The following is a 12,769-nucleotide window of genomic DNA, read 5'->3' on the forward strand; positions in this document are numbered from 1 at the left end:
GGGGATCCACAATCCATCACGTAGATAATATTATTGGTTTAGTCCCTGTTTGCTCATTTATAATTTGCTTGTGTTTTGTGTACTGTTTGACTTTGTATTGACTTTGAGTTCGGTTGAGTGTCACAAACCAGCCCAGTGAGTGTTTGTCTGTTAGCGCTGCATAAACATGTCTCGCTGGGTACATCTGGCCTTGGCTGAAGTTGTAGTGCTGATGAACCGCAGCTGCACGTCCCTCCTGGAGCTTTTGGATGAGGAAAGAATGATACATTCATGCACTGGGAAACGCTTGCAGGGGCTCTTCGGCAGTTCTTAACAGCGATGCTGTATCAAAGTTGCTCAGTGGGGGACTTGGGCATGAAAAGCGGAGGAGAAACTTCAGTTTCCTGCTCGACTGGAAACAGGCGGAGACGCAATTTTTAAGGAAAAAAAAAGGCCATCTAAAGCACTCAACCCAAGCACCCCCCAAAATTATAGCATTTTTCCAACTCTTTTCCTTGATAAAGGACAGATAGGCTTAAATATGATGAAGATGATACATTAAAAGAAAAAGTTTTCTCAAGTGGAAGTTTTAAAATCTGTTTGAATTCTTTTCATCATGATCATATCTCACTAATGGTAAATAAAATGTAAATTTTCCTATGAATATATACATATTTAATATATCATTCAATCATATACACATATATTACAAATAAATAATACTAAGAATATAATATTTTTTTATTTTAATGTTTTTATTTGGGGTTCCGGGAGTTCGGAACGCATTAGCTAATTACCTTAGGCTTATATGCACCGCCGTACCGCAGTTTCACTTTTTAAACCCCATCTCAGCATCGATCATTTTTGTATCGCATGAGCGTAACCTGCCCGTTTTTGTGGGTGCTCGAGCACCCCAAATATATCACCAAAAAGTTAAAGCATTTTTAAAACTTTTTTCCTCAATAAAGGACAGGATAGGCTTAAATATAATGAAACACGCTAGATAAAAGATTCTTAAAAAGTCAAATATAGCAAAAATGTGAATGCAGCGACAGAAATACTCCACTGCCTTGAAATGGTTCAGACGATTTGATTCCTTACACCGCTCTCGCCCCCTACCCGCTCCTTTTTCGCTTCGTTAGTATCGTTTGTGGCAGTCTGTGGAAGCCCCGGTGTATTACATACTCTTACCGTAATGGTAACAGTGAAGTAAAAGTGTTGAATAGAATGCATCACTGTCTAATAAGTGCCATGCTTCTTCTTCTGTACACGTATGTGTGTGTGTACTCTATAATAGTTAACACTGGGAATTGTATCGTAATGGTGTTCCTGTCTACCAAGTGTAATGTGATGTTCACAAATCGGAATTGAAACTCCTGTTGAATGATCCTAAATCCTTTTGAGTGAAAAAAATAATTAAAAAATTAACCAGCCAGACACTTTTGTGCTGAACCTAAAATCACCCATGATCGAAAGTGTTTAAAGAATAATTTCCGGCGCCAGAATAATGTGTAATTATTTCAAGCTAAAATAGCATATTTGAATTTACAGTTTTTTATCATTTGTGGTCACGGTCGCTCAGGAGGTAATATGGGTAATTCGTATTGGTATATCTTTTTTCTAATTTTTGATGTTACGATATTTTCAACCTGTCAAGTTTTATTATATATATTTTTCCTGCTTTTCTAGACAACATACATGGACCTATATGAGCAAAACTATCTGTCATTATGTTCTATTTTTTAAAATAATAATTAAAATAAACAAAATTATAATTATTACCGTACTTTAATTTGTATGTATTATTATTAGTGTGAAATTTTCTTTTTCTTTTTTTCTCTTTGCACTCGGCAAAATGGCACTGCTATATTCATACATACATATTGGATACCAAAGTTGTATCCATCCATATGTACCAGCTCAGTAGCCTAGATGGTAGTGTCCCGCTTTGAGACTGGGAGGTCGCTGGTTCGCGCCTCGACCGAGACATACCTAATTGGTATAATGGCGGCGCCCTCTGGCTGCGGCTGCATCGACTCGCTACAACGGGTCAGGTGTATCGACATTTCGTTCTGTGTACATTGTTACAAAGAATGACAATACAAAGGAAATTATTATTATTATTATTATGTAATGTAAGTCAGTGCTTTCGGCTAGCCACGAATGAGCACAACTTGTAAACAAACGGGACGGAGCATTGGAGCACTTTTTTGGAGCAAAGAAGTACGATTGTTCCTTGATTCACATGAATGAAATCATCCTTCATTTTAGAGTTTTTCAACCACTGTGCTCGCAAAAGATTTCTTTCATTCGGATTTACTTTTACTGCAGATGCAATGGCAACGATTGGTTGGGTCCGGCTGGATTTTTTTCAATGAAAGAAAGGTGCCTTGGCTCGAAAAAGGTTAAAAACGACTTCTCCATTAAATGTCAAAACTCTAATGCACAAATAACATCTATTTGCATGATGATGTTGCTCGTGCTTGCCTCACGATCGGATTGCTTGCAAACGGGGTTATTTACTTGTCACAAGCGATGAAAACGATTCATTCGGACTACTCCAATCAGTGCACAATACATAGAAGGCAGTTCTCTCAATTGATCTTTGGGTGTGTAAAAACCCTTTTCAAGTGACGCCTTAACTCTGCAAATTTCACATTAATACATGAAACTATTCCCGTATTTTCCAGGCTATAAGTTGCTTTTTTTTCATAGTTTGGCCGGGGGGTGAAAATATAAATCATTTTACATTTCACACTAACTGCAAGAGGGCGCTCTAGGTGCTCTAGGCCTTTGTTGATAATTTCAACTTTGCCCCGTTGTGGCAACAAAAACATGATAATAATTATACATTTTTTGGCCTGGTGCAATTTATACTCCAGAGCAAATTATAGTCCAGAAAATATGGTAACAGAAAAAAAGCCTGCAATGCAACAAAACCCAAAAAATAGCAAGAGATTTAATCACTAAAATTGCCACAATATTTGCTGTCTTACTTTGTGTTTAAAATAAAATGTATAGACGTTGCGGTTCGCCGGTGTACACAAACGCAGGATTCAAATTTCAGGCTGCTAGCTTAAAAGACACGTTGACACCTCATTCAACTTTATCTCAGTGAGTAAAAATAGCGCTAAAGAATATATACGCACCGGCTAAACATATAAACAGTTATACCCACAATTATAGGATTTCAGCAGGTTCAGTAACTGAATAAAGAGTATCGGAGCTTTAACAAATCAGGAGACTGTGTGTCGGATTTTATAAAGTGGGGCACGTTTCGGAAGTCAGGGGTGAGGATGTGCCCTGGTTTGGGTCATTAGCTTAGACTGCTTTTATAGTGAAGTGGGGGTGGCTTAATAAGGTCGTAGCTATACTGTAATACAAACGGATAGAGGGAGTAGAAGGCCCTTCTGGTTGGGTGCCTGTATGGGTCACACGTTGCCTTGGGGGGCTTGATGATAGCTAATATCTGGGCAGGGGGAAAAGCCCGTCCTGTTTAGCCACTGAAAATCTTTGAAACAAAACCAGTAGACAGGATTCAAATCTGAAAGGCCAACATTGATTGACATTTCCGTAAATCCGGAATACTTGTGTTGTCAGTCAAGAAATTAAGCTTGTCAACCGCTGCTGCTTTAACTCTTGAGTTAAATCTTTGAAATTGATTCAATTGATCTTTTTCCTTTCTTTTTAAAGATAAAATAAAAATCCAATCGTCAACCTTTCTGTTTTGCAGCTGGGACGAGAGCAGCTCCATCAGCAGCGGACTGAGCGACGGTTCTGATAATCTGAGCTCTGAAGAGTTTATCACCAGCCCTACCCTCAACTCACTCCCATCCACTCCCATTGGCTCCCGCAGAAACTCTGCTCTTGTGGTAAGTGCTGCTTGGTCACATTTAAACGCACATGCACATTAAATATTAATATTGATTGAGATGTTAATCCACCAGACGTTCTTATTATCTCTTCTAGTGCCAGAAATTTCTCTCAAATGGGAGTGCCGGTGCCAGCCAATTTTTGCCATTTTGAAGGCCTAAAGATAATTTAGCTCTGTAGCTACATAGGGACAGGACACATCAAAAGAAAGCTTGAACCCTCGTCTTTCATTAGCAAAAAAAGTGTGTGACTGACGAGCGGCTCCCTGGCGCCTTTCCATAAATGTTTACACGTCGAAAAGGTTGATGTCATGATGACTGACTAATTTCACCTGTGCCCGCTCGTTTAGCGCCAGCCGCGGCTGGCTTCATGATTGGTTTACCGTCCTACTTAAGCTGCATCCTTTCACTCGCCTGTTATCAATCTGTAAGCGAACCGTTGTTTTCACAAGCCAAGCATTTTACTCTGACTCCCGTCGGTCCTGTTATTTCACCCGTTTCCCACCCGTCCGTTCCTGATTTCCCCGTTTGTCTCCGGCCACGACCCGTTTTTTTACCTCGACCACGTTGATTTCCCTTCCCGGCTAACGACTTGTTTTTTGACCCCGACCACATTCAGCTCTCCCGTCCCGGCTAACGACCTGTTCTTCCGTCTACTACACTACGATCTCCCGATCCGGAAGTTTCCCTTCCGCATTCGGAACATGTTCCGATTCCGTGAGCGGCCTGCTTCCCACGTCCAGCGAGCACCGGATCGCGGGCGCTGCCTCTCCCCATTGTAGATTGCTAATATTGTCGCAGAATTCTACTTAGTTCTTGTTGTTAGTAAACAGGTGCCGTAGTGTGTTTTTAAGATTTATTATTGATTATAAGGGGAATTGTAACCATTAATACTGGGAGCAATCGGTTGAGGTTGCCAAGTATGTGAATTTTTACACACTGTCACCTTAAGTGAGCATGCTTAAAAATTAATTGTCTGGACTTTTACAAAACGACAGTCACTAATGTCTGTGTTCTGATGTGATACGAATCCAAATGCGGTGACACTTCATCAGACCATTGCTATATCACCATTCTGTGATGTCCGCCTCCACGACGAGCTTTATGTGAGAATTTCAGAGGGAAGAGCAGGAGAACAGGAATCAACGTAACCATGGCAACCTTGCCGCAGGGATGCTTAGAGTGCAGCTCTTTGTCTTATAAGATACGTGAAGGACCGGTCTCGAACTCGGACGCATGCACCCGGCCATCTGCGATCCGGCCTTCGGGCCACTGAACCAGAAAGAGCCTACAGGGCGTTTAATGCCTGACCTCCTATTGTGTTTGTTACCGTGGCAACTGAGCTTCACATAATCATGTGCCCCATAAGCTGATGTACAGTACACTAGGCAATGTGGATCTCTTTTGTTTTGGATGAGTAAAAAAGATGCTTGCTTATCTATATTGAATTGATACTCTTATTGCTCATGCTGAATAAGAGAGTTGTAGTAGGCGTGGTGTCACAAATGTAAATGGGAATTTTATCGAGAGATAAGGTTGATTTTGCTTATCAGCGAATCCAGTTCTTTGTGTTTTCTTTAAAAAAAAAAAAAAAGAAAATACATCATGTCAATTGCTTCCAGAATCTGCAAAATGGATTTTTTACGTCTCTAGTCCTTTATGCCAGAGTAGATAAAATAGATATTTGACGTTGATAGCCGTCAATGGCAGCCTAGCTAAAATGTATATTTGACGTCTATAGCCATCTATGCCACCCTAGTTAGATAGATAGATAGATAGATAGATAGATAGATAGATAGATAGATAGATAGATAGATAGATAGATAGATAGATAGATAGATAGATAGATAGATAGATAGATAGATAGATAGATAGATAGATAGATAGATAGATAGATAGATAGATAGATAGATAGATAGATAGATACTTTATTCATCCCCGCAGGGAAATGCACATTTCCAGCAGCATCCCTTCGCTGAGAACAATACAATAATAAAGCAAACGGAATACAATATACAGATACCCAATGTGACGTGCTAATACCCACTGTAGCGTGTTGTATAGAGTAAGAATTAAAACAGATCTTTGAAGTTTATAGCAATCAACAGTAGTCTAGCTAAAACGGATCTTTGACGTAAGTAGCAGTTGATGCCAGCCTAGCTATAATGGATATTTGACGTTAATAGCTGTCAATGGCAGCCTAGCTAGAATGGATCTTTCATGTCTACAGTAGTTGATGCTAGCCCAGCTAAAATTGATCTTTGATGTTAATAGCCATCAATGACAATTTAGATAGAAAGGACCGTTGATATCTAGAGACATTTATGACAGCCTAAAATTATTTTTCAATGTATATAGCCGTCCATGGCAGCCTAGCTAAAATGGATCTTTGATGATTATAACTGTTAAAAATAGCTTATCTAAAGCTAATATTTGACACCCATAGCTGCTTAGGCCAGCCTAGCTAAAATGAGTCTGTGATGTTGATAGCCATTTATTTCAGACTAGCTAAAATTTATATTCTATTTCTAAGGCAGCTAAAACTGATTTTTGATGACGATAGCCTGTTTTGCGAGCCCAGCTAAAATGGCTCTTTCACGTTGATAGCTGTTGATGCCGCTTAGCTAAAATTGATTTTTGAAGTCAATAGTCAAGTCAAGTCATGTTTATTTGTATAGCTCTTAATCACAAAGAGTCTCAAAGGGCTGCACAGACCACAGATTATTGCAAAGCACAGACTATTATGACACCATCCCATGATCTAAAATCTACATGAGGGCAAATACTACACAGATTTTGTCAACATGAATTATAGGTTATTCATATGCTATAGAATAGAAGTGTGATTTAAGCTTGGATTTAAACATTTCCACTGAGGTTGCAGATCGAATCTCAGGCTGTTGACGATAGCCTTGCTGAAACAAATCTTGGACGTCCATAACCGTTCATGCCAGCCCAGTTCCAATGTATAATATATATCTAAAGCAGCCTAGCTAACTTAGAATTTGGACGTCCATAGCCATTCCTGCTAGCCCAGCTAAAATGGGCCTTTGATGTCGATAGCCATTTGTAACAGCCTAACTAAAGTCGAATTGTGATATCTGTACTCATCTATATCAGCCTAGCTAAAGTGAATCTTTGATGTCGATGATTAGTTAAAATTGATCTTTCACCATGATAGAGATCAATGGCAGCCTAGCAAGAATGGGTATGTGGCTTCAACAGCGATTTGTGCCAGCCTAAAATTGAGCTTTGATATCTAGTCATACATGGCAGCCTAGGTCAAATGGATCTTTGATATCTGTTGCCTTTTTTGGCAGCCCTGCTAAAATGTTTGTTATATTTAGTAATTAATGGCAGCGTAATGAAAATTGATCTTTGACATCTATACCAGCCCGTACCAACCTACCAAAAATGTATCTTTGTCTATAGCCGTCTATGTCAGCCAAGCTAAAAATGATCTTACACATCGATAGCTGTCAATGGCAGCCAACCTAGTAAGGATATTTGACGTCTATAGCTATCTATGGCTGCAAAGGAGTTAATCAAATAAATGTCCATGTGAGAGCAGCAAAACATGACCGTTTGAATTGTTAGACACACAAAATAAACTCACATATGCATTTTGTACCAACAGCTCTGTCAGATGAGAAGTGTGTGAATTTGAGCAGTCCCAAACCGGTCCTCAAAAAAGCACTAACCCTGAACCATCAAAAATCTCCTTCCTGTTGAACTTTCCTGTTATCGTTTAAACGTTGGTTTCCACCCGACTTGTTTAACCAGAATTTGGACGCGTCGGTTGTAAGCGACACCTGACGGGTAGCTTTCCTCTACCTGGGGCTATTCGCACTTTTGACCCTCTGGGTTTGGATTATTAAAGACAAAGAGTGTATTAAATACCGACCCTTAGGGGTGTAAAAGTATTTCATTTAGAAATAAGTAACAATAAGATATTATGGTCCACTGTATGGTCAAAGACAGCACTAAGTTCCAGCAGCTGCAACAGTGATGACGCACCAGAGTCCATTGCCGGTAGAAGATAATTGGTTACCTAAACCAGGGCTTTCTCAACAGAGTGATTAGCCCTGAATCCTGATTGTATAGATTAAAAAAATTTTTTTTTCATATATAAAGTCATTTGGCTGCTGTGCCACAACTTTTTCAGGTAATTTAGAAAGAAATGGTAGGTTTAGCACAGGTTTATAATTACATAAGCTTTTTGGGTCAAGGGTGGGTCGTTTAAGTGTATGTTTAATAACAGCAGACTTAGAAGCCGCTGGAACAACACCTGAGGAAAGTGATATATTGATAATATTTAGAACTGAAGGTCCAAGGACCCCGAAAAGACCTTTCATCAGCGAACCCGTAAGTGGGTCAAACAGGCAAGAAGTTGGTTTGGCCATACTCACCACATATGTAAGATTACCAAGTGACAGATCACTAAATTGGAAAAATGAAATCCCTGTACAGCCCGGACAGCCTTGCTTTCATATAGGTTTTAGATCAGTGGATGGTGTAATAATAGTCTGTAGTTTGCAATAATCGGTGATATATGCAGCCCTTTGAGAGTCCTTGTGATTAAAGTGCTGTACAAAGAAAAAACTTGATTTGACTACTCCACAAATTGAGACGCCCTTAGAAATAGCTGACATTTTTGGCGTTATCTTACTACAGCGGATGTTCAAATTACCGTTTTTCAAAAGTAGCTCTCCCCATTTCTGCTTTTAGCCCTTAGCAGCTTATTAGCTTGGAAAGCGAGCTCTGTTGTGGGCAAAGAGCTGGACAGCCTAACAATAGTAGCTGAGAGACGAGCACTGAAAAAGCTGAGGTCAATCATGGACAATCCATCGCATCCACTACACAGCATTATCTCCAGACAGAAGAGCAGTTTCAGCGACAGACTGCTGTCACTGTCTTGTACTACGGACAGACTGAAGAGATCTTTTCTTCCTCATGCCATGAGGCTCTTTAACTCCACCCGGCAGAGTAAAGGCCCACATTAAACCACACCACCTACATTGGATATTACCGAATCTTACTGCAATATGTATTCTGTGTAGCACTATTTAGTTACTCTATATAACACGCTACTGTGGGCATTTGCACGTCACACTGGGTATTTGTATATTGTATTCTTTTGGCTTTATTATTGTACTGTTCTCAGCTCAGGGATGCTGCTGGAAATGTGAATTTCCCTTAGGGGATGAATAAAGTATCTATCTATCTATCTATCTATCTATCTATCTAGTGCATGATTGTCCCATGATTCTGGCGTCTTCCACTTTTTTTCCCGCTGTATCCTTCTCTAACCACTTGGCTTCATCACTTTCTTTTGCTCTTTATGTCATGATTACTGATGCGAGGCACCTGAGTCTGCTCCTTTGGCGCCAACTGCCTCGGACGCTGATTGGCTGCTTATCTCTTTTTAAACCCCTGTCTTCCTGTCACCCGTAGTCAGTCCATCTGCGAACCTCAGCTCCCGTTAGGCAAGCCTTTTCGACCCTGACTTTCCCCTTTCCCGATTCCTGTTTGATTTCCGGCTCCTACCCTTTTCTGAACTCGATTACGTTTTTGCTCCCCCGTCCCAGCCATCGATCTGTTTTTCTCCGCTCTTGACACTGCCTTCGCTCGCCACTGAAGTGCCACTTCCGCGTTTTGAGCGATCTGCTACCCGTGACCGACGATCACCAGATCGTGGGTGCAAGCCTTTTCCTCCTTCTCAATAAAACTGAGAGAAACGAACGCAAGTGGGTCTTGTCTCCGTTTCTGGTCCTGACACTTTAAGCGTTACTTGCAACACTTTCACTTTCTAAAGGTCTTTCTTTGAAAGTAAAAATATCCAAGGAGATTTGCCTCTGCCTACCCTTCAAAAAATGCTCCAGAATTGCGTAAGGAAAGTGTCTTTAAAAAGAGCTGTAGCGCAACCAGCGAGCAGTCTTGAGTCGCCTTAAATTGTAGCCTCTGGAAATGCTCTCTACTTGGATTTTGCAGTGTACGCGGAGCAAGATTTTGGTTTCAAATAAATCTTGTGTACCGGAAATTGATTTTGTGTTTAGTGTTGCTCGTATATAGAGGTATAAATGTACACCAGTGATTCTCCAATATTTTATGTCACGCTTTCGTCGGAAAAAGAAATCTTCTCGCGCCTCTCCCGCAAGATCAATCTTTTTGTTTAAGTGTTTACATAATATTGGTGGGGAGAAAAATTCGATTGCTACTTATTGATGGTGACACGTCACTACCGTCCATGCCAAATCTACGCCTTTCGGCACATTTTCGCTGACAGAAAACTCAAGCGTCTTATCGGCGTGATCGGTTGTAATGTCTTTAAGGGATAGCTTAATATATTTGGCTTAGTAGTGTTGCTATCAACATTTTTAACATAGCAAGCACACCGTTCTTTGCTTGTCTCCCTCTGTGGTTGCAGTGAAGTGCTACGTACGCTCTGACAAATTCCTTTTCCTAGCTTTCAGGAGGAGAATTTTGTCTGTTTCTTTACCCCGCAGCTCTTCACCTGTCTCCGTATCCCTGTTAAATATTTATCATGGGATCACTTCTGTCACAGACCAGAACGGACACAGGACTCGATTGCATACGTTTCTCAGTTTTTATTGAAAAGAGAGTGAGAGTAAGGCTTGCTTGCTTGATCCAAGGACTGACGGAAAACGGGAGCGAGTGAAGCGGGAGTGACACTTCCATGTTGGACGAAGACAGGCAGGAATGGTAAGTCGTTTGGCCGGGGCTGGAGATCAGAGGCGATGTCAAGTTCGTAATCGGGGTCGTAGGCAGGAGGCAGGCAGGTAACGAAGCAAAACGGGTCAGGTAACAGGCAGGCAGAACAGGCGTAGTCAGGTCCACAAACGGGTCAAAAACGGAGATCAGGCAGGAGAAAGGTTTTAACAGGAACAGAGTCGGACGGGAAAGCTCACTGAGTGGAACACAACAGCTCGCAACGATCTGACAAAGTCTGAACTGAAGCCGGGGGCTTAAGAAGGGTGTGGCCACCAATCAGCTTGTCCGGGCTGTTGGTACCAATCAAGCCGCCGCAGGTGTTCCAAATTGGCAATAATGACAACTTCGGGGTCTGTTTCACTTTGTGTCTCCACTTTACCTTTAATGTTTATATGCTAAATATAAACAAAACACTGTCAATGAAAATGCCACTGCACTCTATTGTAGTGACGATACAATTTCATCTTATTCTGGGAAAGTTAAAAAAAAAAAAAAAATCCCAAAGACAAATGCGCCCACACCCCCTTTGATGGAGCCAGGCGGGCCCGCCTCACTATTTCAAAGCCACTGCTGTACACCAACAAATATTGTGACATTATCTCACTTATAGTATAAAATATTAACGTCTTTCCAGATGCGGACAGATGCTGAGAAAAGATCCCTGGTGGAAAGTGGCCTTTCGTGGGATGCCGACCATTCCAAACCGGGCCGGAAGAGTCTGGGGAGTAGCAAATATGACACAGGAAGCCTCAAGTCCGAGACGGACGAAAAATGGAAAAAGTCAAGGTCGCTTGTTGACGGCCATGATGGAGGGAAAGGTGAATTGAGGAAGCCTCAAACACTGGGCAGCAACAGTTTGAAGAAAGGACGAAACCCCCCGGTGGCCGTCACCTCGCCCATCACGCACACACCTCCTAGCAGCCTCAACGTGGCAGGTAAACTGGACTAAGAACACTTTTAGAAGCGGCACACTAGGGCTGCACCTAACCAATATTTTAATAATTGACTAGTAAATGACCATTCAAGCAAATAGTCCAATAATCGGATCATCATGATTACTATATTTTAATTGAATATTTCATGAATTTGAACCAAATACAGTGCTGTGAGTATTTGCCCCCTTCCTGATTTCTGTGTTTTTTTGCACACAGAAAAAAATGTTTGCCGCCTCCAGAATTATGTGTTCTTGCATATTTATCACTCACAAAGTTTCAGATCATCAAACCAATTTTAATATCACACAGCAGACAACCCGAGGGGATACAAAACGCAGTTTTGAACTGTTTATTCCATTTATTGAGGCACAAAAAATTCAAAACCTATCTGGCACTATGTAAAAAAGTATTTGCCCCCTGAAGCTAATAGCAAGATGGGCCACCTTTGGCAGCGATAACAGAAATCAAAAGTTTCATTTAATTAGTTATTAGTCTTTTTCAACACGGTGGAGGAATTGTGGCCCACTCTTCTCTTCTTTGCAAAGTTGTTTCAAATCGTTTTCTAGCATGAACTGTTTAAGGTCAATCCACAGCGTCTCAAATAGATTTGAATCCGAACTTTGACTTGGCCACTCCAGAACCTTAATTTTGTTTTTTGGGGTGCACTTGCTGGTGTGTTTCTGATCATTGTCCTGCTGCATGATCCAACAGCTTGAGGGCATGAATTGATGGCTGGACGCTCTACTTTAGGATCATCTGGTAAACACCAGAATTCATTATTATGTCAACCATAGCAAGTTTTTCCGAGGCAGCAAAGCAGCCACGAAGTGTGTTGACAAAGATCTGACCAAAGCCACTCCTGTCATCTAGTTGTGATATATCATTCTGAAATCATTCACAGAGGCTTTATAGTCAGGGTTGGGCTGTGCCAAGGCCTACATGGTAATCCTTGTTAATAGTTTAAAGAAAAAACAAACATATTTTTATGTTTTGGCACTCAGGGACAATGCTTCTGAAAATGTATTTATTGCGTTATGGCACTGCATGATTTAAATGTTTGTGCATCACTGAGCTACTGCCATGATACGCAAGGTCTGCTTTACGGGTTTTACAAGTAGGCTTTTTATTCGCTGTTTCCAGGCTAAAATGCTCCCAAACATAAGTAGTTTTGGTCCATGGTGGTGACGCCGTTATTTCTGTATGTTACAGCTTGAGCCATAGGCAAAGATTTTATTCATGTAGAGATGCCTC

The 12,769-nt window shown here is 40.9% G+C and overlaps 1 protein-coding gene across 2 annotated transcripts in view; it reads left to right on the top strand.

Annotated features, from left to right (window-relative positions):
- The window catches only part of LOC148370451 (myosin-binding protein H-like), a 195,285-nt gene that overhangs the window by 110,799 nt on the left and 71,717 nt on the right, over positions 1–12,769 (top strand). For both annotated transcript variants that reach the window (XM_088332979.1, XM_088332980.1), the window contains 2 exons: positions 3,713–3,851; positions 11,218–11,518. In XM_088332979.1, coding sequence (XP_088189105.1) covers positions 3,713–3,851; positions 11,218–11,518 — 440 coding nt within the window. The remainder of the gene's footprint in view (positions 1–3,712; positions 3,852–11,217; positions 11,519–12,769) is intronic.

Source organism: Urocampus carinirostris, chromosome 3, assembly GCF_059441175.1.
Source record: "Urocampus carinirostris isolate Australia breed hairy pipefish chromosome 3, RoL_Ucar_1.0, whole genome shotgun sequence".
Lineage (NCBI taxonomy): Eukaryota > Metazoa > Chordata > Actinopteri > Syngnathiformes > Syngnathidae > Urocampus > Urocampus carinirostris.